The following is a 26,759-nucleotide window of genomic DNA, read 5'->3' on the forward strand; positions in this document are numbered from 1 at the left end:
TGGTTGAAATAGGACTCTAGGAACTCCTTTATAAGGGCTGGCTCAGATGGCAGAAACACAGTGGAAGCAAGTATGCAGTTTAGCCCCGAGTCAGGCGGGTTAGAAGCTTGTCCACAAAGGGCAGCTTGCATGAGAGGCCCCTGTGCAGAAGTAACTGCTAGGCTATGGTTTGTTTGCTTGTTGTTTTTCCTTTCCCAGTTAGCCACCAGGAGCCCTTCTTAGTCCTCAGGGTTCATACTACTTAGTCTCCCATGGTATGAAACTGCATCTGTGTCGTGATCAGTTACTAAAAGTGTAAGTCACCAATGGAATTTAGAGATGGGGGGTAAACACAACTCCTGGGGAGTAAGTTAATTGAATACATAAGGACTTGAAAATAATAAGAAGCATGCAAAACACACAGTCCTTTGGTTATTGTTATCTGTAATAGCTAAAAGGAAAGAAAGCACTGGGTCAGAACTTGATTCAGATTTGGGTCAATCTGAGCCCCAGCTATTAGCCTCAAAACTGCCCATGAAGGGAAATATTATGCCAGCACAACAGAAAGTATCTCTAAGGCCTCTGGTTACCAAGAAGGCAGTCAGTGTGAAGGGCAGAGTTGAAAGTTCCATGCTTCTAATCGTGGCTTGGACTTTCTGGTGCTCAGCCCCCATCTGGGAGCCCTCCAGGAGCCCATTCTGAGTTGCCTCATTAGAACAGAAGACGCTTCCAGGGTCTTATCATTTAGGAATTTACAAAGGTTTTAGGAACTTTGTGTCAGGAACTGGGGGCAGATACCTATAAATATATATATATATATATATATATATATATATATATATTTCCCCCCCCCATTATCTCACAGGATGAATTTAGAACATTCTGTTGTCCCCCAGGTGTATAAACACAGATTCAGTTTCAAGAAATGTCTGTTTAATTAATTAATAACATGAAAGACTTCTATGGTATGTGTATTAGTCAGTGTTCTCCAGAGAAACAGAACCAATGGTGATATAAAGAAAGATAGAGAGATGGATAAATATGGATATAGACATACACATTTTGAGGCCGGCAAGTCTGGAATCTGTAGAAGTAGACCCACAAGCTAGAAATTCAGAGAAGAGTTGATGTTGCAGTCTCTGGGAAACCCGCCTTTGCTCTTAAGGCCTTCAACTGATTTGATGCGGCCCCCCCACTGTTTAACTCAGTCTTCTGATTTAAATGTTCATCTTAGCTTAACATTGTTTGCCCAAGCAACTGGGCAGCATAGCCTAACTGAGTTGACACAAAATTAATTATCACGGCATGTTTATACAAAGGACCATTTTATTAACATTGTGTACAGTGTCTAGGGCCTATTAACTTTTCAGGGACCTACAAAATGATTGAGACCTGAAAAAAAAAAAGTACCAATTTCAAGATACAAAAAGAAAAGTACATGTAGGAATTAATTCAGTGACAAAAACTTTTTTCCTAACAACTCGACCGCAACTCAATTCTTCTGTACCAAGCAATTACATTTAATGGGGAACGTGGTTGCATTTTAATATGTTTAACATGATGTGAGCTTGCTCATTGCTTAGGGAGCCCTGTCCTCCTCATTAATTGTTCTGTTTGTCTAGGTCTTTGGACCATCTGTGACCTGGATTAAGCTATCCGTCTTTGGAAACATCCTTCCAGAGCCTATTTAAATGCATTTCCACTTCTCTTGCTTTTGAAAAATTCCCTCTCTCTACCAATGATTGCTTCTTTATTTATCCATCACAGTGAACCCGTGACATCTCTAGTTCTTTAACAAAAGTCTTTGTTGCCATTTCTGTCTCCCTTGTAGATTAAGATCTACTTGAGGGTGGAGGCCATGTCTTACTCATCCTCATATTTCTACTGCTTAGCACAGGTCTCTCACAAAGACATGGTCCTTGCCCTTAAGATTCTTTTGTATCAGGTTATTCCCCACCCTCACCCCCACCCCCTTCCTTTATTTAAAGCTGCTTGCTCTTGCATGGGGCTTTGGAGATGAAAAATGACTGGTCTTGGACAGTGCTGGGCTCAGTAGATGGACTCTACTAGCCAAGAGGTGGCCCGTTGTTCTTGTCTTGCCTCTAGGCATGTCTCCTGTATTTCTGCCTCACCCCCAAGAGAAACTTCTCTTTAAGTGTTTCCTCTTCACACTTTTGCTTCCTTAAAACATTTTTAACTTCAGCAAGTATTTACTGAGTACATAGTATGTGTCTGGCACTGTTCTATGTGCTGGGGCTACAACAATAAACAACAAAAGGGGGGTGCTTTCCTTGCAGAGCTCACATTGCCTCCTGCAATAAACTGAGAAATAGATTTATAAGGCATGGTGACAGATACTATGAAAAACAAAAGTAGCATAAAGACAGTGGGGGTTGGGAGGAGGGATCTTACTCTTTCAGAACCCACCTCCCTTCCTCATGCTCCTGTTCTCATTTCCCCTCCCCCAGTTCACAGCTGGAAAGGGAAAGATTTTTTTTTTAACTTGGTGAAAAAATATGACAGATGGCTGGAAAGACAAATACTGGGGTATGTAAACGAAACAAAATGAGACCTTCAGAAAGCAATGTTTTTAGTACATGCCATTATTAAGTAATATAACCCCAAATGTGTTTTGGTTTCTATAGTGCAGTTCCCTTTATCAGAAAGCTACCTTTCATGCTGCTATCGCCAGTGCTTTTGTTTGCCTTTTGCTCACCCAGGCCTTGCCCAACCTTATAAAATGATCAAAAAGAGCGCCTGGTTGAGGATTCTGCTGCAGGAGGCACCAGCTAAGGCCTCTGGAAAGGACAGTGTCTTTTGTTTCAGTTCATGATGGGTTGGCTTCAGCTGCTTTTCCTCCATCCTGTCTCACTTTATCAAGGTGCTGCCTTCCCTTTTGCACTCCTGTTTAATTATCTCTGCGACATGGATTCATTTTCCACTCATCCCAGGTATGTTTGACAGCTAATTTTGTTCTTACATCTGTGAATGCTAAATACATTGGTTGTTTTTAAGTTATCACTGTCACCTATTATAATTACTTGATCACAAATGTGTCTCAGAATAAAACTGAACTGGAAATTGACATTGTGTCTGCATTGACTGAGCCAGAGTTTGATAGGTTCACATTAAATGGGAAAGCATGAGAAGCAACTGGGAGAGATGGATGGTGAGGTGGTACAAGAATGCCCCAAAGGGACGCATCTATGTACCAACTCTACGCCAAATATGTTCTTGAACAGTCCGTATTTCATGGAATGCTAATTGAGTTTTCAAACACTTATCAGAAGAAGTCGTTGAGTCTTTTTTCTCCTCCCTGAAATGGTTCAAGGCAATGCAACCCTGTGAAAAGGGAAGAGATTCATCTTTTTTTTTTTTTTGACTTTTTCAGTTACAGTTGACATACAATATTTGTACTAGTTTCAGGCGTACAACACAGTGATTAGACACTATGTAACTTACTAAGGTAGAACCCCAATAACTGTAGTGCCCACCTGACTGACAGCATCTACAGTCGTCATAACATTGACTATATTCCCTGTGCTGTACTTGACATCCCTGTGACTTTTCTGTAACTACTAATTTGTACTTCTTGGTGAGATAGAGGGTGTCTAGAGAGATTTCATAGATCCTCAATGCCAGACTGACATCACTTGCACACCACTAGATTTGGAAGATGTTCCTAGTGGGAAACCTTCTGGACCTGTCACCCACAAGTGTTGTTCCTACTTGAATGGCAAACATCAAAGAGGTTCGCGGGGTCACTAAGGCAGGACTCAAGATTTGTCTCTTGAGCTAATAGTTCACAAACTGATCCTGGCTTTCTCCTACGGTTCTTCCCTTCAGAAGAACAAAAGGAAGATTTGGGAGTGATAACAGTAAGGCTTCTTCAGGTTTTATGTGAGGCCTGCTTCAACTGGGTTACCCAGGGTGACATCTGAAGTGACTCATGTCGCACTGGCCTAAGTCAGCCTCACGGGCTCTGCTTTTTCTTTCAGGCACCTCTTCCTCCTGGCTGGTGGAGGCATCCTGGCCTTGGCTGCTATGGGTTCCTTTGCCGCGCTGGTCTTCATCCCTGCGCTGTGTGCCGTGGTCCTGATTTGCTCCCTCGGCCCGCAGGAAGTCCACAGGTGCACTTTCTTCTTTCAGATGAGCTGGCAGACACTGTGCCACCTGGGTCTGCACTATACTGAGTATTATCTACAGGAACGTCCTTCCTCGAGGTAAAGCAGTTGGTCCATTTGAATATACTGAGCTGACCAAGGGCCGGTTTGCACTGTGGTGAGAAGTTGGAATTGAGTTTGAATTTGAATTTTTCCACATTTGAGAAGTGTGGCCTAGAGCAAGTCATTTACCTCTCCTGGCCTCCGTTTCTTTCTATGAAAAAAATGTGCGTGCTGATGGTAGGGTATAACAATACCTATCTTGCAAGACTCTTATGTTAAGAGATAGTGAATTAAATGTAATTATATGACTGCTAACTACCACGTGTTAGCTACAAGCACAGACTGGCGCTTATCTAATCATCATTGTACCAGAGAAGGGAGTTGACCCAGGAGTCCCAGGGCCCACAGATGAGGCCTGCCTGGCAGTGACAAAGCACAGCCTGCTCACCTTGTGTGGGTGGTTTAAACAGAGCCAGCAGCCTGCTCTCCCCATTAGCAGGACAGGGAAGGTATACAGCCACTGTAAACCTTTGCTGCCTTCCATGGCACCTGCTGTGCAAGAAAGAATTGTACTGTCATCGGGACTCAGCTGTTCATCTTCTCAGAGAAAAGAAAGTCACCCGATCCAGGAAAGAAAAAAAATCAGGCACTAATTACAGCCTAGAGAAGTGTTTTCATGAATCAGTGGCATCACTAAGATTAGGGGGAAACACATCTCTGCAATCTCGAGGCCTATGTTTCAGGCTCACTCTGTCATCACAATCGATGGTCGTGCTGAGAAGTGGGGCTTTGACCTGTCAAGGTGGGTCACCTCTGTGACTCCAGCCTGCCCTTGCTTCACTCGCTTTGCCATCCCTACCAAACCTAGAATCCTTTTCTTCTATTTCACCAATGCTTCAGGATTTGCTTCTGTGAAGAAAAAGCAAGATGGCAGGTGGGGAGGGGGTCGGGGCTACTGATGGGGATTGATGGATTAGGAACTCAGTAGGAGGATCAAGTTGAGCAGGATCTGGCTGGATAGGAGGAAGGCTGAGCCAGAGCTGAAATGGAAGATGTACTAGTTTGCTCTGACTGTCATAAGAAAGTACCACAGACCTGCTGGCAACAGAAATTTATCTCCTCTGGAGGCTGGAAGTCCAAGACCAAGGTGTTGGTAGGTTCAGCTTCTGCTGCGGCGTCTCTCCTTGGCTTGTAGATGGCCATTTCTCCCTGTGTCTTCACATGGTCTTCTCCGTAATCTCCTCTTCTTATAAGGACACCAGTTATATTAGATTAGGGCCCATCCTGATGACCTCATTTTAATTTACTTACCTCTTTAAAGACCCTATCTCCAAATACAGTCACATACTTAAGTACTGGGGGTTAGGACTTCAACATATGAATTTGTAGGGGACACATCAGCCCTTAACGGAAGATGAGCGAACAGGGGTTGATGGCATTTGGAGACTGCTTTGCTTACTGTTAGGATAAGTCAAATGAAAATGTCAGTTGATCGTAAATCCCCAGGCGCACAGACAGAAACAGCACTGACTGGGAAACATGCTATTTTCTCTCCATAGGAGAGCATTCCCGATTGTAGAGTACATCATTGCAATTTTCATTTTCTCCACAATAATCTTGCCAGTGGGATCTTCTCTACTTTGAAGCAAGGACAGTCAGGTGATTGGTTAAGAACACACCTCACATTGCTAATGACTCAGTGCACACCCTGGACCCTCTGGCTTGATTTGCTGTCCCTTGGCACAAATCCCTGACAAAAGGGACTGGTTCATTTAAAAAACCTTCAACTTCCTATAATCTCTTCCTATAAGCTTTTGTTTCTTCTATGGCAAATTTCTCCCAGGTCCCTGACCCTAATCTTTATAAGCCATTAGAAATATTATTATCAATATCTCCCCACAATATCCTTGTCATTCTTTTCTTTGCTTCTCTAATGATTTAGTTCACCATTTATCTTTTGAACCTGCCCGGGGGTAGCCTGTAGTTCTGAATTAGCCCGAGTCTTTGTGGTGGCATTCCAGGCCATGAGATTGGCCTTAATTGTTCAGAACCTCCTGTTTGCTGTGAGGTCATGTGTGAGAGACTGGAATGGGATAAAATAAATATGGGTTGTTTTTTACATTAAAAATAATCTCTTTCAGGTTCTGCATCACTCTTTCTTCCCTCATGCTCTTGACGCAGAGGGTCACATCCCTCTCTCTGGACATCTGTGAGGGGAAAGTGGAGGCAGCAAGAGGAGGCATCCGGAGCAAGCGCTCTTTGTCTGACCATCTGTGTAAGGTGTTGCCCTATTTCAGCTACTTGCTCTTTTTTCCTGCTCTCCTAGGCGGTCCTCTGTGTTCTTTCCAGAGATTTCAGGCTCGTGTTCAAGGGTCCAGCTCCTTGTGTCGCAAGCATTCTTTCTGGGCTCTGACGAGGCGGGGTCTGCAGATTCTGGGACTGGAGTGCCTAATGGTGGTCATGAGGCGGGTGGTGAGTGCAGGAGCGGGACTGGCCGACTGCCATCAGCTCCAGTGCATCCTTGTCATGTGGTCCACAGCTGGGCTCTTCAAGCTCACCTACTACTCCCACTGGCTCCTGGATGACTCCCTCCTCTGTGCAGCGGGCTTTGTATCCGAGTTTGGCGAGAGCCCTGGCAAGGAGGGACACATCCCAGATGCGGACATTTGGACACTGGAAACCACCCACCGGATTTCCCTGTTCACGAGAAAGTGGAACCAAAGCACAGCTCAGTGGCTCAGACGCCTCATATTCCAGCAAGGCAGGGCCTGGCCGTTGTTGCAGACATTTGCCTTCTCTGCCTGGTGGCATGGACTCCATCCAGGACAGGTGTTTGGTTTCCTTTGCTGGGCTGTGATGGTGGAAGCCGACTACCTGATTCACACCTTTGCCAATTTGTTTATTAGATCCTGGCCGACGCGGCTGCTCTACAGAACGCTCACCTGGGCCCACACCCAGCTCATCATTGCCTATATAATGCTGGCCGTGGAGGTCAGGAGCCTCTCCTCTCTCTGGCTGCTGTGTAACTCTTACAACAGTGTCTTTCCCATGGTATACTGTACTTTGCTTTTTCTATTAGCAAGGAGAAAGCATAAATTTAACTGACATCTTTCCCAGCCTTCACTTATACATCCATGAAACAGAATTTAGAAATTGCTAGATGGTGAGTGGATGATGCTAATATTTGAACTTTTCGTTAATAAAAATTTTTTTTAAAGTATTGGATGAGTATGCCAGATGTCTTGCTATAGAAATTTTTAACAAGTTATTATACTGGTACTGAGGGTCCACAAAAGAAAAAGACACGTTTTCTCCCTTAGGGTTTAGTTTTGGTGTGGAAGCAAAATTAAAGTAAAGCAATACATAAAAACATAAGGTACTGTGAACCATATGGCAAACGGCACACACATGGACATCAAAAAAGTGTCCGACTGGTCTGCTTGATCCTGGAATGTGAGTTTGGCAAGACAACAACAAAACAATTCCTAAATCATATTATACTGGTTTGTCGCATGAACTAGAGTTCTTGTTCTGGCCCGTTTCTTGGCCCAAGCACGCTAGTACTTTGACAAGTCATGCTTACCTTCTACAAATTCAAGGAAGGGGTGAGCAGGCTGTCCCACAGGCAGGAGCCTGGACAACAGAATTAGACTCCATGGGCCAAGGAAGTACTAGAGCTAAGTAACCATGGAAAGAGCCCCCGGTGGGCATATACCTCCTGACCCATGGCCTCCTACCTTTTATTAGCTAAGTTACTCTGAAGGGCTTGGTAGGAACCCTTAGAGACCCACAGTGGACCTCAACCAGTTGTCTGAAAGTACTGTGTGAGATTCTTGTGATTAAGAAATCCCTGAGATGGGATAAGCCATGATAACTGAAAAGCTCGGAATGCTGGCAAAGCCTCGTGAGAAAATATTTAACAGAAAGCCACCCAATGTGCCTTCCCTAGAGGACCAAGGAACTGTAGATACCATTTGTGCAGAGAAATGGCATTCTCTAGTAAATGTTCCATGATCACTCCAGGTCATCTCCTGACCTATCACTTTGGAGAAGCCAGGCTCCCAGGACGGCCCTGTCCCCGATGCACAGGCAGCCACTTGCCTGGGCGGCCTTCCTCTGTCCGCAGCTGCCACGACCTAGAGGCCTGGATAGAGTTTCCTAAACAGAAACAAGATATGAAAACCATGCAAACATACTTTGTGCTTCAGGTTTAAGAGAATATGCTAGTATGACATCAGAAAACCTGAAATATTTAGGGATATAATAAAATGAGTATAAAACCTGTACGTTAAGAACTAAAAGACAATTGCTGAGAAAAATTAAAAACTACAATAGAGATATAATGTGCTCAATTGAAACACTCAATATTTACTAAATATGGACATCACAATATATTCCTTTCCATATGCTTTTTAATAAAATAAGATACTTTTCCCATTGAGAGGTCTATGGCTGTTTCCCTTTAACCTGGGTGAGAGGGGAATGACTTTTTGACTAGCCTGACCAATAGATTATGCTATGTGACTTCCAATGTACATATATTATAAAATTGCCACATGCTTACGCCTAGTTTTCTTGGGACATTTGCTCTTAAGAGTCCAGCCACCTGTTGTGAGGAAGCCAAATTTCCACGGAGAGTCAGAGGTTCACACGGAGAGAAAGAGAAACAGAGGCCCCCGGCCCTCATCCTGGCTGAGCTCCCAGCAGACAGCCAACACTGACTTGCGAGTCATGTCAGTCACCCACCCATCTTGGGAGATGATCCACCAGTCCCAAGGTAAGCCACCTCAGCAGACACCACATGGAGCAGAAAATGAACCTTCACTGTTAAGCCCTGCCCAAATTACAGATTTGTGAGCTAAATAAATGATCACTGGTTTAAGCCAATAGGTTTTGGGTGGTTTGTTACGCAGCAGTGGATAACTCGTTAAGATTTCAGTTCTCCTCCAAATAAATTTATATTCAATACGACCCCAATCAAAATCCCAGAGGCTTTTAAAAAATAGGTGACAAGCCAATTCTAAAGTTTATATAAATGTACCATAGCATAGACTATTCTTAAAAAAGAAAAAAAAAAAAAAAAAAAAAGAGTAGGAAGGCTTACTATAAAGCTACAGTAGGTTCACACTTATATGGTCAATTTTTTTACAAAAGTGCCAAAATTTTGAAAGGGGAAAGGATAGTCTTAATAGCAAACAGTTACGGAAGTGAATATTCACGTGGGGAAAAAAAATGAACCTCAGCTCTTACTTTATACCACACGCAAACATAACTTAAAATGAATCCTAGGCCTTAACATCAGAGGTAAGACTATAAAACTTCTAGAAGGAAAATCTTCATGACTTTAGACACAGTTAAGAAATGCTTAAAACTCAGATAAAGCAGGAACCATTTTTAAAAGATGAAATTGGTAACTGATCTATCAAAATTAAAAAAAAAAATCTGCTTTCTGAAAGAGATTACAAAAGCAAAACAAACCTCAGAAAGGGAGTAAACTAACATAATAACAGATATCCAACAAAGGACTTTACAACTCAGTAAGAGCCCATACAATAAAAATGTGCAAAAAATGTGAACAATAGAAAAATAAATAAATCAAAAATTAAAAAAATAATTTTGAACATACTTCATAAAAGAACACACTTCACATTTTAGCTATTATAAATATTCATGTACAAGCTCTTGTATAGATATTTTCAATTCTCTTGGGTATATATCTAGGATTGGAATTGCTGAGTCATATGGTAACTTTAACTTCGTGAAGAACAGCAAAATGTTATCCACAGCTGCACCATTTTAAATTCCTACTAGTAACGTATGAAGGTTCCAATTTTTCTGTATCCTTGCCAACGGAGTATCTTTCTTATTCTAGCCATTGCAGGGGGCGTGAAGCAGTATCTCACTGTGGTTTGCATTTGGATTTCCATAATGACTAATAATAATGTTGCTCATTGTTTCATTTGTATCTTCTTTGGAGAAATGGCAATTTGGATGCTCTGCCCATTTCTTAATTGGACTGTCTTTCCACTGTTGAGTTATGAGTCATTTATATATTTTGGTTACTTAATCTTTATCAAATATATAACTTGCAAATATCTTCTATTCTGTAGGTTGTCTTTTCACTTTTGATAGTGTTCTTTGAAGCACAAAAGGTTTACATTTTGATGAAGCACAATCTAAGAAACCATTGCCTGATCCAAGGTCATGAAGATTTACTTATGTAAATCTCAGATTTTCATAGTTTAGCTCTTACATGTAGGTCCATGATCCATTTTGAGTTAATTTTTGAATATCGTGTGAGGTAAGGGTTCAGTGTCATTCTTTTGCACGTGGATATCCAGTTGTTTCAGCAACATTTGTTGAAAATACTATTTTTCCTCTATTGAATTGTCTTGGCACTTAAAGTTAATTTTTTAAAAAAAATGTAAGAACAACAACAACAACAACAACAAAATCATTGGACTGCTTGAGGGAGCAAAGTTAGGGAGATCTCCACTAGAAGTGCCCCATACCTGTAGCCCAGAAATCAGAAAACCACTGCCAAAGTCACAAATCTACATCTGGTTAAAAGCAGTGCAATGCAGAATCCTGTCAGCCACCCAGAAACCTCGCATCTGCCACAGCCTGCACACCACCGCTGGCAGACAATGAACATCTTTTGTTTTCATTGAGGTTTCCAATTAGCAAATGTTCTTTAAAAAAAAACAAAACAAAAAACCAACTTTATTTATTTACTTACTTATCCTTAGAGGGAAAGGGAGGGAGAAAGAGAGAAAGAGAAACACTGATGTGTGCGAGTTGCCTTTTACAAGCCCACAACCAGGGGCCTGGCCTACAACCCAGACATGCGCTCAATCCACTAAGCCACACCAGTCAGTGCCGTTAGTTCTTTTTGAGTTCAGCATCAGTTACCTGGAATATTTATTTTACAGGAATATGTTCTGTCCCCTGGGAACGACAGAAATTAGGAGGCTTGCAATAGGATAAGAGCTTCCTAACCTTCCCCAACAGAAAGAATACAGGTTTACATGGGAGATATATGAATTTACATTTCCCACCAATTTTATGTGTCATAAAGCATCCTGAGATTTAAAAACATACATTATTACTTAATAGTAATGCTGCATGACTGCTTGTTGTATTTATTGCGTTGGTTGAAACTTATGAAATCTAGTCACATTTTATATAAATATTCTAGTTACTCTAGAAATCTGGATTATTCTGACAATGGCCCCAAAATCCTATTAGACACTAAGAACCCATAACCTAAACTTTATAAAGTATATAATGAGACTATAATTAAGATAATTTGGGATAAGATTCATGTTTGATAAAAGGGAATAGTGAACTGCAGATTCTTTACTTTTGTTTGAAATGTTTGCTAAAAGCAAATTACTCTAATAAAGATATTAAAACATGGCAGTCATAAAGAAGTTCTGAAAATTTAAGAACAAGTACAACCTTGACTTTAGATGATCACTAATCTTTTTATGTCAACAAAACCTTCTATGGTTGTTTTTGTAAAAGGGTGGGTAAAAATTCTACTTCCCCAGATTACCAATCTTTTTATGATAGCCCCAACTCACAGGGTATCATTATAATATTTATTTCTATGGTTTCAATTTTATTTTGGAAGTAAAACTTCTGTAAGTCTATTGTTATAACTAATGTCATATTTGCTTTATATCATACTATTAACATGGATAATGTACTTCAGAAACTGGAGGGTAGTACACTTTGATTTCAAAAACACCCACAAACTAAAAATATATATTTAAAATCTTTATTGTTTCATCACCAAAAGCTCTGTTTCCATAGAAGAATGGCAATGAAGTATCAGTGCATATTCTATGGAAAATTCATACCTCAAGTAACTAGCCTAGAAATCAGAGACAGCACTATGTCAAGCCAGTGTGCAAGACCAGAAACACAATGCTGCCACCACGGTTAGTATACAGAAAGACTAGGCGGCCGTTAGAAAAAGTCTATGGCAGCGAGACTAAAACAGCTGCAGTGCCCTGCACTGACGCTCTAGAACAGAAAATGGTCAAGGGCCAGAAAACGTACTTCCTGCCAAAAAATTCTAGTAGATCACAGGCACTAGCTCCCAGCGGTTTTACCAGCTAACTCATGTGAGCCTGTACCTTCCTCTCTAAGTCCATAGCATTGAAACACTGCAGGCCACTTTCAGCCTAATGTGGAAGTGGGACAACCACATGCAGGTATTTCATTCTGCCTCCCATCTCACAGCTAAAAGTCACAACTTGGGTTCAGCTACAAAATCTGTGGCCTTTAAGCATCTTCGGTAAAAATATGAACAAGGCCAAAATTTGTTCCCATTTTCTTGAGAAATAAACTTTTAAATTAAAGATAGCTGTCATGACTACTCAGTTTTGTCCAAAGGCAAAACAACTTTTTATGTAAGTATATCGAATAAACATACAAACATATGTCTTTAACAAAATACTGTCAGACCAATTTGAACATTTCTGTAACTACTGATAATTGTGAGCTGTAAGTAACCACTACAATTTGATCATGCCTGGTTACTGGGGATTTTGGGGCCAGGTTTGTGTCTGAGGCTGCTGTACAGCTGGACTTGGCTACTTTGCATTAATTCACACAATAAATGCCAATTAAAAGGGAAGAGCAGCCCTCTCATGATGAAATAAAAATGAAAACAATTGCGAGGTATACAGGAAACTTGTTAAATAGTTTTAAATAACATATGCTATAACCTTAGAGAATAAGAACTACAATTACCACGGCCTAAATCTTAAATGGCTAATGCGTGACTATCCGCAAGACCAAGAAGCCACTTGTTCATCACGTCAAGGCCTTGTGGGGCAGGGCACACTCCGAATGTGTGGCATCGCAATTTCTTTCCAGGTGAGTTAAAACACTTCTACTTTAAAGTGTAAATAAACTATATTGGAAAGTTATTTTACTTAATATATACACTGTATAAAATAAGTTAACAGGAGGGAACAGGGAAAGGTTTTCTGGTATATATGATGCACACATACAACTTCCCCTTATCAGTAGTAGTTCCATGAAGGACCATTTTACCCATGGTATAACATGAAAGGCTGACATGAGATCAAAAACTTCCCTTATAAATAGAAACAGGATTCGAAAAACGAAATTTCAACATCGTTTCCTCCCACAATGCAAGTCTTTAACTATCTGCAACTCTTTATCATAAATGTAAATAAAAATCATATCACAAAAATCCGTTTTTACACCCTTACCTTAAAGTTTAACAAAAAATTCTTCAAACAATTGAGAAGAAAAGCACGCCTTTGTAGCAATTCCATAAAATAATTTTCAATTCACAAAACATCTGCTTACTGGCAAAACCAGCAATTCTTATGGAGGGTACAGGCATTAATACTTGGCCCTTCTGAGGTATAAATGCAGCTATATTTGCACTGAATATATAGTCTGTAAGGTATGCCAACAGTCTTAATGTTTGCATAAAATTGGGAGTGATGTAATCCTGACTGATTGAAAACTTACTTTTATAACTTTTTTTAATAATGAAGGTTAAATAATTTTAAGAGAAAAGATATACTTTAGCCCAGTAATACCCAGAAGAAATCTAATTCCTAACCAATGTGAATGGTCATTACATTTAAAAAATGTTTAACATTGCATACTGATTTAAAAAAAAAGTGAACAAGGAAAACACATAAATATTTAAATTCAGCAGGACACCACAAAAAGCATACTACAGATATGTGTGAAATCAGTCAAATTTTTCCAAAAGAGAAAAATCCTTTTAATCCTTTAGCAAGTCTCTGTGAAAATAGTATGCTTACAATAGAAGTGAGAAGGGAGCACCTAGAATACCCCCAAGAGGCTTGCTATACCATTCAGCGTCGCTGCCCCATCTCCCATGTGCATGGATGGCCAACAAACGACAAGAAGTCCATTTGACAGTAGTTCAGTCATTTCTTTCACCACTGCTGCCAGCTGAAGTCGTCATTGCTTCCAAAGACCAAGAAAAAGCCCAGTATAGTTGCAAAGATGACTGTGTTTCCTGTGAGAACAAGTGCACAAGCTCCCCATTCAATCTACGGAAATAAGATATAAATATTTAGTTAACAGACACAGGAAAACCAAAAGAAAATGAAAAGCAAATCAAGGCTCTAGTCGTATGCCAATCATAATCTAAAATAGGTAAGATTTGTAATTACTTTCACACTATTGAACACTTAATGGTACTTCTGTATCACTGCTGGTATTTATCTCTGGGTCCTTTAAAAAGACAAAGTCATAGAAAGATGATTAACTATTCAAAAGCAAGTCCGACTTCTGGGCTATAAGGAGGCAGCATAGAATTCTACAATTTTCTGTTTATAAAGAAATTTGCTCCAACTCTTCAGCGAATCTAAAATTTTATCTAGAGAGCAGATTAAATTTAAAGTATCAGAGGTGGAAACACACTCATGTACATTCTTTTAAAGGGGCAGGAAGAGTAATCACCCTCTCCATAGGGAAGGGTGGCCAGCCCCTGTCTTCTCCACTTCCCCAGAGGTGAAGAGTGAATCTGACTGGGGAGTTTGGGAGGAAGAACCGAGTATACGTAACCCAGCCTTCTCTTTTGTACTTTCCACCTGCAAAGAACACAAGATCTCCCTGGATCTTCATGTTTCAAGCTGTACAGGGCAGGCCTGTGGTCGTCCGGCACCGGGCTGATGATCCGTCACGCCCAATTCTGACAGCCAAGTACTGGTAAGCCAACTGTGCAGCAGACCCGAGCCATGCTCTCCAGTATCATTTTTATCCGTTAACAACAAAAGTATTTTTATCTGTACCCTAGAGGCTCCCATGTCTCTTATCTCTTTTTATGTCATTAAAAAAAAAAAAAAAAAAGATTTTATTTATTTTTTTTTAGAGAAAGGGGAAGGAAGGGAGAAGGAGAGGGACAGAAACATCACTGTGTGGTTGCCTCTCCCGCACCCATAACTGGGGACCTGGCCCGCAACCCAGGCATGTGCCCTGACTGGGAATCAAACTGGTTCTCAGGCTGGTGCTCAATCCACTGAGCCACACCAGCCAGGGCTCTTTTTTTTTATGTCATTTTAACACAAACTTTTTCCTGAGGGAAACTTTCCATTACATTAGTGAAGAATGTGTTCACTTACCAGGTGCGCTCTGGCAAATACAATAGGGAGTCCGAAAGCTGAGACAACAATGCCTGTTGTAAGAAATATGGCAAGTTCCTTACAAGCATTACTCATAGCATCTGTGTCGTCCACTAATCTTCTCGCTATGCAGTACGGAATAGGTGAAAGGACGTAAAAAAACAGAACAAAGAGGGGCCAGTATTGGCTGGAAAAAGAAAAATAAGTTAATGTAGTTTTTGCTAACTATGTCATTTTCCTACACATAAAATATGCTCTTTAAAATTATGAACCAAAGGAATATTGCAATGTACAATATATGACCTAGCTTAAAAATAAGCTATAGCCTGAACACTAAAAAGAGGAACATTTAGAATTATACGTAGTATTCCTAATGTCAGTTATGATACAATTAGTAAAAGATTTCTTTTATTAAAAGAAAATGCTTCATAAATTATAACAGTTGGAACAAAGGCCCAAAACTGAAAGTATTTTTAATTTTAGGTTATAAATAAAGAGGCATATGGAAAATGGGAATGTTATCACAGTGATTTTTAAAATTCAAAATTCATGCCCTTGACTTCAATGATATCCCGGCCTTAGCATAAAGCTGGAACACCTCCAAGCTTTTCCTAGGTCACTAGAAACTACCAACATACTGAAATAAAAATAGGGAAAATGAACTGAAAGTAATCCTGAAAACTTTCAGCCAGAATACGGACCTTTTTACAATAAAAATGGGTGGTTTTTAGTTTATAGTCTAGCTGTTTTAATGTCATTCCCTGGCTATGCTAATATAACCATAGTTAATGTAAGACAGAACCACTGAGGGAAACTGTGACGAGTATAAGGGACTACTCTGTACTATTTTTGCAAATTCTTTAGAGTCCATAATTATTTCAAAATAAAAAGTTAAAAAAAGAATAGATAGCCTTTAAAACTGCCATAAATAAAACACACAGTGGAGATTCACTTATACTTACAGGCTATGACAAAGACTTAGCTATGTTTTTACTAAAAATCTTTTTCTAAATATTTTGAGAACAGAAAAAACTACAAATGAACATATGCTTTAGAAAAAAATTTCAAACAATACAAAAGCACAAGAAGTGAAAAGTCCAGGTGGCCCACATACCCCGTTTCCTGCCTCTGCAGCTCTCCTATTGGGCTGCTTACTGGGTCCTTCCATATTTGCGTTCAGATAAACTTGAAACATATAAATGAATCATTGCACTTTTTCATTTAACACTACAGCTTAAACGTTGCATATTAGCAATTATAGCTCTTCCTCATTCTTTTTATACCACCTCACATTTCCATGGATGCACGTGCCATAATTTAACCATCTGCTTTTTTCGTTCTTATAAACAAGGTTGCCATGAACAACCATACTCGCATCCCACTACACATGTCTGCAAACGTCTGCAAGTGGATCTGTGTGAGAAAGTCTAAGACGTGGAAGGGTGAATTCAAAGAATATGTGCATTTTGAGAGCTGCAAGCAAACTGGCCTCCAAAAAGACTGCTCTGATTTATTTATTTATACTTCCACTCATAGCACCCGGCAATGCCCATCTGCCTATACCTTTTTTGTTTTTGCCAATGAATTTCATTTAATTTTGAGTGAGGTTGAGTATATTTTCATGGGCTTATAAGCAATTTGCAGTTCTTTTACGTATTTGTTGAAAACATACTTCCATTTTCCTTATTTGTTTCATTTTCCTACTGAATTGTCTGTATTTTTCTTACTAATTTATCCTATTAATTTATAAAATTTCTTATTATCCTAAGGAAAGTAACTGCTTATATAATTCCTTTCCTTAGTTAACTTCTCTTGACTCTGAAAAGTGTCAAGTATTTTTTGCTGAAAAGACATTTTTAACTTTCTCGTATTTAATTTTATCAGTAGGTTCTCAAAAGTGAGCAGTGGGGCCAGGCTACTGCGTTGCTATCTTGTGGTTATGGGCTTAGCAGTCACCTAGGAACAATAGCCAGAAGTCTTTTCAATCATAAAATATTTACAAATTTTAAGTGAAGACTTTAAAAAAAAAAGGTTTGACCTTGGTAAAGGAACATTTCTCAGGATTACTTTTACAGTAATAAAATGTCTCTAAGCTTTAAAAGTAGATATATTTTATCCTATTTATGCAAAAAGACAAACATTTTACATACTTGTATATTGGAAGGGCACATCCAAGCATCAAAAACATCAGGCCAATAGCCCCTCCAAAGGACAGACTAATCAAAGCTGCAAAAATAAAAAGCCAAGTAGAAATATTAATTAAACTAAATTACTGTAATATTATTAGCAGTTTGAACATTTCTTGTAATCCCAGAAACAAAAAGCAAAACAATACACAAAAAAACAAATGTTTTAAAAGTGAGTTATCGCTCAAGGTCTAAGTTACCTAGTCTCAGAATAAGTCTTCTGTAGCATCTTCAAGGCAAAATGAAGCAATACTGATTTTCAAAGTCCTGAGCTATTGTTAGCGCACACCAAGTTCCATAATTACTCGTTCCATTTCTAATGAGTATTTCAATCTGCAAGATCAATGCTCCTCCAGACATCAGTGTTAAATTTACTCCATAGATCATTACAGTTTTGAAAAGCAGTATATGGAGAAATTCTGCACTGTCAGCTTTACTGGACTTCAGAAGCCCCTTCCTCTGGGAAGTCTCTTTGGCTCAGCTTTGTCTTGTGTGTGTGTGTGTGTATATATATATAATGTGCACAAAACTGATAAGGAAAAAGTGTCCAAGCATATCTGTAGCTAATAATTTTAATCAATTAATTTTGTTTCAGATCTTTAAACAGTTGGCAAAGCTAGCTGGGTTTCCTCTTCTAATATCTTACACATCAGAAAATGTGCAGGATATTGGGTACATCCTTCTGTGGTCATCACTATTTTAAGATCTTATCACAAGCAACAGATGCGTTTTACGGTGAAATGGTTTCTAAAGTTACACACACATACTCATACAAAGCATTATATTTTACAAAGTATTTTGACATATATCAGTGAATAGAAGCAACTTCCTTGAACAGACAGTTAATCAATGGCCTAGAATTAAGTAATCAATTTATTTCCAACTCTATATAACCCATATTTCTCTAACTGCATGCCTAAGAGAATAACTTATGTCTTTTTTTCAGTGACGTAGTTAAAATCCCAAAGATCTGTAGAAGGTCTAAAAGTTAGCAAGACATAAATAACACGTACAAGCAAAAATTAACTGTAAAAGGGTTAAATGCGGCCAAGTACTACTGATAGACTTCTCTGAATTAAAATGGGCGCAGCCAAGGAAACAACACGGACATGGTGGCTTGGCAGACTTAGTTTTCATTTATACCATAAATGTAGGTCACGTCAACCTGAACACTTAGTCCTCGATGCCATATTTTCAGTTACAGAAATAAAAGAGAAAGAATAATTTGCACTTTTATTTCACAACAAATGAGGACGTTTACAAGGGAATGCAACGCAAACGATTAGGAAAATACTGAGTTTACCATCTGCTTTGGTCAGTCCTCATAATCTGCCCTGTTTACTTCCCCTGACACATACCAATCACAGCAGGCTGCTCGCCCTTGTCCTCTGCACTCCAGTGACACTGGCCCGCTCTCCTTTCTGGAAATCAGCAGGTTCCCTCACCCATGTGGTCATTGCACATGTTGTCTCTTCTACCTCAGACACTCTTTATTCATTCAGTTCATTCAAAGAATATTTACCGGCACCAAATATGTAACAGGTGCTGGGGACATGTTAGTAAAGGAGATAAGGCCCCTTCACGCTCAGGGGGCTGTCATTCTGGTCCTACTGCTTCCCTCTTCTCTCTAGGTTAATTTCTACTGTTCCCTCAGATCTCAGCTCAGTCACTTCTTCCTCAGCAAAGTTTTTGCAAACCCCCTAAGTAGAACAATTGCCCCTATTATACTCATTCATTCATTCATTCATTCAACAAGTATCTACTGAACACCTAATGTGCGTCATGCAGCATTCTTGATTCTGGAGACAGAGCAATGAAAAAAAAAATCAAAGCTCTTACTCTCATGAAGCTTACATTCTAGCTGGAGAAAAAAATGATTTTTTAAAAAGTCAGCAAATAAATGTCAGTGCTATTAAAAAAATCAGGCAGAGTAAGGGGAGAAAGTACTATTCCAGACACATTAGCCTAGGAAGGCACCTCTGATGAGGTGGCATCTGAGCAGAGCTCCGTATGAAATGAGAAACGACGATGTGGTATCTGGGGGAGCATTCCAGGCGGGGGGGCAGGCTCTCCTCACACTGTACGCAGCCCCTTTGCTCAGTTACCACGGCTGTAATTTACATTGATTTGTATTTATCTTAAACTATTAGTTCCACAAGGGAAAAGTTATTCTGCTGTTGATGCTCACGCCCAGCTCTTTACACTCAATAATAAATATCTGTAGAATTAATGAAAGGAACCAGAGGGGCAGGGGGAAGAAGCAAAGAGGAGGGGGCCGGGGGCAGATAGTGTGCTTGCTGTAGCAGAAAAGATTCAGCCCTTAACTGAAAGTCAGGAGATGCTGGGCCCTGTCTCCTACCAGCCTCCTACTAGCTGTCCAGATAATTATATCTGAGTGTCAGTTCTTCCTTTCATGAGAGCTGGACTAGATGTGAAATGCAGATAGTTCTCTAAACACTAAAGATTATTTGTTATAAGTCATGATGAAGTAAAAAAAAAAAAAAAACCAACAAAAATCTCTGCTTTTTTAATGTAGTTGCCAAACAGCTAAGTTTACCACTGTTAAACACCTTATTTACTCAGAAGCCATTTACCCAGAATATAGCTTAGAATCCTGGAGGAAACAAAGGCCACTAGAGAGACAAAATATATGTCACAAAGTCCATACACTAAAGCTAACATTCTTTTTTTTTTTTTTAAATGATTTAATGTGTTTTATTGATTAAATTATTACATTTGTGCCAATTTCCCTTCCCTCTGCTCCCCTCCACCCGGTGGCCCCCCTCCCTCCAGTTGTCCCCCCCTTTTAGATTATGTCCATTAGTTGTGCATACAGTTCCTCCCAACCTCTCTCCGTCTATTCCATTCCCTCCTACCTTGATCCCCAATTCCTATATCATCTCCCTCCCTTTCCCCATTCCCCCTCCCTGTTGACCTCCCCCCAATATGCTTCCCGTACCCACAGTTCCTCTTTCCCTCTCGTTGCCTATTTAGTTTGCCTTTGTTTCATCTCCCTAGCTTCTGTTTTTTTTTTTAAACCAGTCCCTTTAACATCTCATATAACAGTGGTTTGGATCTAATGAACTCTTTCAGTTTTATTTTGTCCTGGAAACACTTTCTCTGTCCTTCTATTCTGAATGACAATTTCGCTGGATAGAGTATTCGTGGTTGTAGGTTTTGGATTTTCATTACTTTGAATATTTCTTGCCAGTTTCTTCTTGCCTGTAGGGTTTCCCTTGAGAAGTCAGCTGATAGTCTAATTGGGACCCCTTTGTACATAATTCTTTTCTTCTCTCTTGCTGCTTTTAAGATTCTCTCTTTATCTTTAATTTTTGACATTTTGATTATAATGTGTCTTGGAGTGGTTCTCCCTGGGTCCAGTCTCTTGGGAACTCTCCTTGCTTCCTGGACCTGCAGGTCTATTCCCTTTCCCAAGTCTGGGAAGTTCTCCTTTATTATATTTTCACTCAATTTTTCAAGTTCTAGTTCATCTTCCTCATTCTCTGGCAAACCAATGATTCTTATGTTGGGCCTTTTATAGCTGTCCCAGAGGTTTCTGATCCTTTCGTTGTTGCTTCCCATTTCCTCTCTCTGCATTGGTTGACTGCTTGTTCCTTCTCCAAATTCCAGTTTGTTGAAATGAACTCTGGATTTTATTTCCTTTCCTTCTATCTCGTATGCGGTTTTGTTCCTTTCGTTATGAAAGTTTTTCGCTTCTTTCATATCTTTTTCCTGCTCTTTTGTGAATTCTGTAAGCCACCTGATAACAATGGCCCAGAACTGAGCCTCTGACAGGTTTCTTATCTGTTCATCTGTCAGGTTCTCTATCTGCTGCCTGGTGAGTTGTGTTACCGGTATTTCTAAAGTTGCCTGCCTCATTTTGACAGATGCGTTTTGTTTTCTTGGGCCGGCTGTGGGGGCAGTGCCTGCGTACGCGTCACAAATTAGCGACCGGCGCCTGCTTGTCCGAGACCTATTTCGCAGCCCTGTGGTGCTTTCTGTGGGGGCGGGGGTCCAAGATGGATTCACACAGTTATTCAGCTAGGAGACCGGGATCCGTCCTCCCGCCCCCCTGGGCCTCACTGTTCAAGGCGATGCGGCGGCCGCTCTCCCCAGCTCCGGAGGGACTTGGCCACCGGGACTCCTCGCCGGGGTCGCGCACCGCCAGGGACTTGGCCACTGGGACTCCTCGCTGGGGTCGCGCACCGCCAGGGACTTGGCCACCGGGACTCCTCGCCGGGGTCGCGCACCGCCAGGGGCTTGCGTAGTCGCTCTCCCCAGCTCCGGAGTCGCGCACCGCCAGGGACTTGGCCACCGGGACTCCTCGCCGGGGTCGCGCACCGCCAGGGGCTTGGCCACCGGGACTCCTCGCCGGGGTCGCGCACCGCCAGGGGCTTGCGTAGTCGCTCTCCCCAGCTCCGGAGTCGCGCACCGCCAGGGACTTGGCCACCGGGACTCCTCGCCGGGGTCGTGCACCGCCAGGGACTTGGCCACCGGGACTCCTCGCCGGGGTCGCGCACCGCCAGGGGCTTGGCCACCGGGACTCCTCGCCGCCCGCCGCTCCGGGTGCGACCGCAAACAGCACTGCCCACTTTAACTCTTACCTGCCCAAATGGCACCGTTGGTTTATAACTTCATATGTTGGACTTCCGTGTAGTTTTATTTTCTGGAATTTCTAGTTATCCTTTCTTTTGAAGTAGTTGTATTCCTGTATAGTTGTAGAGGGAGACCTAGCGTGTCCGTCTAAGCCTCCATCTTGGCCGGAAGTCCTAAAGCTAACATTCTTTATAAACAGACCCTCAGGCTCTTATTCGGAGGTTATTTAGTCATGTTTCGTAATTTAATCATTGTGTGAATTTCAGCATAACAAAACATTATTTTTAAGAATCACCTATGCTCATTTACATATACATATTCACTATAAAATCATGTACCCAGAACAAAATTAAATAAAAAGTTAATTCCCCTCCCAGAAAAGATCAGTTACCTGTATCTCATGACATAAAATGTTTAAGTCTGGTGATCTCATTCCCCACATTGAAACAAATGAAAAAGAGATGAATTGCATATATGCAAGAGCTGCCCTCTGACAGGAGGGAGGAGACTGAAAGAAAAATTTTGAATCAGGCAGAAAAATTCTCAAAAAGCATACCAGTTTTTGGTAACCTTGGCCAAAAGGCAAGTAGTTTAGGACTCAGTCTCTGAGGGTAAAATAACTGTTCTGTGACAGAGAACAACTGTTTATGTTCTTATAATCAAAAAAGAAAGTCTAGGCCCTGGCTGGTGTGGCTCAGTGGACTAAGTGCTGGCATGCAAACGGGGAGTTGCGGGATCGATTCTGGGTCAGGGCACATGCCTGGGTTGCAGGCCCGGACCCCAGTTGGGGGGCTGTGGAAGGCAACCACACATTGTCGTTTCTCTTCCTCTCTTCCCCTCTCTATAAAAAAAGGAAGTCTAAATTCTTTGAGTATACTCTGAAAAAGTTAATGAAAGACAATATCTTTAAAAACAAAAAACAAAAAAACACCAAGGAACTAAAACGAGCTAAGATCCAGGTACCAAAAGTAATTTTATGTGACATGTCACCTCCCAGTCATACTAGATCAAAGCCAATGGGTTAAATAAATTGCTCAAAAGTGTTTTCCTAAAACTTGTAAAATTTCTCCAGTTTTATGAAATCAGCAACTAGGCTGGTTTACATACAAATGTCATCATCTGTGTATAAATGCTTGTCCTAAATGACACATCAGCAAGACAAGAATTTATACTGTAATTGAGTGATGCAACATTTGGAAGTGAAACTTAGATGAGTCTGGTTTGGTTTCTCTTCCCAAAGCCTCTACCCTGGAGACAGAAGAGCCCAATTATCTAAACTGTCTAGAGACGGGGTGCTAGTTCTGTGGTTCTGAAGAAATTACAGTATGAGAGGGGACCGGTTCCCTAACCTAGGCATTACCAGGAAAACCCAATATATAGCAAAGCAATAGGCAAGTGTCTTAAGAAATAAGTAATGAACTCCAATTACAGCAACAATCCTTAATATAAACAGGCTAACAGGAAGAAAATATCCTGATAAACGATCATAATGGTAACAATCAGAAAATTTTACTGAAACCAAAACTGTTAGGTACAATTCCATCCGAGACACTTTTACCTAGTAAATATTTACCAAGGTTTACAGGAAGAAATCAGTTATTTTAAGAAAGAGACTCCTGCATTAAAGACACCAAAGAAACGGGAAGCTAGCAACACCCTAAAAACCACAGCATTCTGCCATAACTGCCTTTCACACAAGGATTTAAAAGGGCCTATTATGGTTCAAAAGGAGGCTGTAAAGTCTTTCAGCTGCACAGATGACCACGTTTTACATGGGAAACAAAATGTTTCCAGAAATTAAAAATAAACAACAGTAAAAAAACAAAAACAAAAAACAACAACTCGGGGAGGAAGCTGAAGAGTTGTCCATAAAGGAAATAAAATACACAGAAAAAACACTGCTATCAAAGTTCTTCACTTCCTGCGTCGCTGCCCCTTTTACAAAGTCGCAGGCCACGCAATCAATGAGGTTTGTCGTCAAGCAAAAAACGCTACTAATGGTATCTGCCTCTAATCACGTTAACAACTACCAGTTGAAAAGAATGCAACATTCCTATTTCTAAAGAAAATATACGCTCAGACGACTTAATTGTTCATTACGTTTTAACACGATTTTATCTTTAAAAAACCCAGCAAAAGAAAAACTTTGAAATGTGAAAAGGCCTCAACGTGCAAGTGTGGAGAAGGCAGGAAACAGGAACACTTCGGAGTGGCTTACAGGGTCTAGCCTGTGGGGCAAACACCACAATCAAAATGCATCAGTTTCAGGAGCGTGGAAAGCTTCAGCACGGCTCCTGAGAGTCAATGTGATCGCCGAGGTTTCGGAAAGAACCGTCCTTAACCCTTCCAGGGCGCACCCTTCTGAGCGACTCGATTCGGCTCAGCACCTGAAGATCGCACTTGTGCCTTTAAGTGGGAAATGACACTGATTTTCCACAACTAGCATCTCTAGTGGTCTCAACCCCTCAGACCCACACTCTGCCCTCTTCCATCTCGAATGCGAACTCCTGCAAAACGAGTTGTTGCGGGACTTTTAACAGACCACGGACCACTTCATTCTTTGCACGGAGGGCGATGGGTGGGGAGAGAGAGGTTGCCGAGATCAGCTGGAAGTCGGGGCTGACGCAGGAGCCACGGTCCCCGCGGTCCTTTCAGAGAGGGTGCCGCGCCCACCTCGGCTCCTAAACTGCGAGGGCGGAGGCGGGGGTCAGGGGTCGGCCTCCAGCGCAAGACCCCGCGGCGCGCGCTCCGGCCGGGGTGGCGAGGTGCGGGGGCCGCGTGGGACCCCCACCCCTCCCCTCGCTCCGGCGGCCACTCAGCCCTCCTACGCCCTGCACCCCAGGCCTACCTTTGATGCCGGCCATGGCGGTAACGTCGCTCCTGGCCCCAGGACCCGAGGCGGCGGCGGCGGCAGGGAGACCAGAGACGCGCGGCAGTAGCAGCCACCAGACAACACCCGGAAGTGAGCGACGCAGCACTTCCGCCGGCGGCTCTCAGTCACGCAGGGGCGCGGGAGACGCGGGGGACGCGCGGGATGCGCGGGCTTGGGACTGTGCAGCCGACGGCTCCCTTCCCTTCTCCGCTCCCCGGCAGATCGCCGCCCTCGGGGGCTGTCCTCCCCAGCCCCGTTTCCGGGGCGTGCCGGCGCCATCCCCGAGATGCTTCCCAGGGTTGGCGGAAGCTTCATTCTGAAGCTCTTCTCCGGTGTCCCGCAGCGTCGCAGTTTCTTTGATAAGCAGGGTGCGCCGGTAGCCGCCTTCGGGACGCACGGTGTAGTGTCTTTGGGGGAGGATTTTGCGATCCTCAAGGCGCCTCCATTTCTCTCTCCCCCCAGCCTTGTAATAAAGATGAAGTAAGGCTAGTTGCCTGGTCTGCCCTCGGCTTCTCGGTTTTTCCGACTCAGAACTAGGGTTCTGGTGAGACACTCCTCCAGAGAAAGCAGCGCGACCCGGTCAAGGGTGGATTTAATACAAACCCGATCTCTTGGGTGCCTCTGAGAATCTCCGCGTAGTAACAGGGTTAGAAAAAAAGGGAAAAGCAGCGGTACAAATACATTTATTTTAACTCATCTGAGACATTTATTGAACATTTTGTGTGTTTTGGCAACAGGGCTAGTCACTGAGGTCAGCAAACTGGGTACGGTTTGTGCTCTTAAGAAACTTGTAGCTTAGTGAAACAGACTCGCAAAAAAGCGTGAAATTACAACAATGACGATTGATAGGAAAATAGGTAAATAGTCCTATGAAAGCCTTCGATTTAGATCAGTCAAAAGATCCCCTCGAGGGAGGAGCAACGGAGGGATGAACAGGTGTGTAACTAAAGAGGGAAAAGCTTTCCCAGCACCGGGAGGGGATTGTGTGTTTGTATAGGGGGCGGGAGTGATGAACTGGGGCGGTGGACTCCGGAAGCCTGGTTTTTGATTCGCTGGAGAGGAGAGAGGGTCAATGGCATTGCTGGGGTTTGGGGTGGGCAGTATGATTGATTATACAGCAGGGTCCTGTAGAAGAAGCCCCTCCCCCTCCTGATAAGGTTTTTAAAGACTCTTGAAAGGTTTTAAAAGGATACAAATGGAGGTGGGCGACGTAAGATTTAAATTTAAATCTTTTCATTCATCAGACTAAGATGAACTGGCATATAAGACCTTGCTGAGTGAATGATTAGAAGACATGTTTCCAACATGCTTTAAAATGAGAGATACTGGGGAACAAAGTATTGTCCACCCTTCTTCCTTCTACCATTTACAGGGTTGAATTTTTAAAAAAATTATTATTTTTTAAAAACAGGTCTCTTCTTGAGGCTTAATGCCCCAAATAAATCTATAGGTGTCTTGTGGAGGAGAATTTTTTTCAATTCAAGTTAGTACAAAACATTCTGCCATCTTCTGTACCACAAAGAAGGAGTTTCCATTTACGGACTGTGGTAGCAAAACCGCAGGCACACTTGAACACGTGTTGTGGAAATGTTGCTATTTAGACAGTCTGTGAATCACTAGCTCTCTTTTCCAAACTGAAGTAGACTTATGCATTCTGCTCTCCAACCACCTTGGAAGGGATAGGTAGAATTCCTGGAGAATTAAATGATTACATTCCAAATAATCACCTCTAACACCTTTTGTTTTGTTTCATCTTATTGCATCCTTGAAAACGGATGGCTGAGGCAACACAGCAGATAGCTGATCAGTG

The 26,759-nt window shown here is 41.7% G+C and overlaps 2 protein-coding genes across 2 annotated transcripts; one reads left to right on the forward strand and one right to left on the reverse strand.

The window, feature by feature from the left end:
- The first annotated feature begins 2,647 nt into the window (after window positions 1–2,647).
- MBOAT4 (membrane bound ghrelin O-acyltransferase MBOAT4) lies at window positions 2,648–7,274 on the forward strand. Its single transcript, XM_090258346.1, has 3 exons — window positions 2,648–2,930; window positions 3,978–4,202; window positions 6,287–7,274. The coding sequence occupies exons 1-3, from the start codon at window positions 2,809–2,811 to the stop codon at window positions 7,248–7,250; spliced, it is 1,311 nt and encodes a 436-aa protein (XP_090114472.1). The 5' UTR covers window positions 2,648–2,808; the 3' UTR covers window positions 7,251–7,274.
- Window positions 7,275–11,914: 4,640 nt separating this feature from the next.
- On the reverse strand, window positions 11,915–25,009 carry LEPROTL1 (leptin receptor overlapping transcript like 1). The gene is made up of 4 exons (XM_090257982.1): window positions 24,926–25,009; window positions 17,446–17,521; window positions 15,296–15,482; window positions 11,915–14,221 (listed from the first exon to the last, which is right to left on the reverse strand). Exons 1-4 carry the CDS (start codon window positions 24,939–24,941, stop codon window positions 14,105–14,107), a joined length of 396 nt encoding a protein of 131 aa, XP_090114108.1. The 5' UTR covers window positions 24,942–25,009; the 3' UTR covers window positions 11,915–14,104.
- Between the last annotated feature and the right edge of the window lie 1,750 nt (window positions 25,010–26,759).

This window comes from Furipterus horrens, unplaced genomic scaffold (assembly GCF_987537825.1).
Source record: "Furipterus horrens unplaced genomic scaffold, mFurHor1.1.pri manual_scaffold_12, whole genome shotgun sequence".
Lineage (NCBI taxonomy): Eukaryota > Metazoa > Chordata > Mammalia > Chiroptera > Furipteridae > Furipterus > Furipterus horrens.

Excerpts from the sequence above, each read along its gene's own strand:
- MBOAT4 (XM_090258346.1), top strand. The coding sequence starts at position 2,809 with ATGATGGGTTGGCTTCAGCTGCTTTTCCTCCATCCTGTCTCACTTTAT. Across the intron at positions 2,931-3,977 it reads TCATTTTCCACTCATCCCAG|GCACCTCTTCCTCCTGGCTG; the intron begins GTATGTTTGACA and ends TTTTTCTTTCAG. Across the intron at positions 4,203-6,286 it reads CAGGAACGTCCTTCCTCGAG|GTTCTGCATCACTCTTTCTT; the intron begins GTAAAGCAGTTG and ends AATCTCTTTCAG.
- LEPROTL1 (XM_090257982.1), bottom strand. Across the intron at positions 15,483-17,445 it reads TGTGCCCTTCCAATATACAA|CCAATACTGGCCCCTCTTTG; the intron begins GTATGTAAAATG and ends TTCTTTTTCCAG. Across the intron at positions 14,222-15,295 it reads TATTTGCCAGAGCGCACCTG|ATTGAATGGGGAGCTTGTGC; the intron begins GTAAGTGAACAC and ends TTATTTCCGTAG.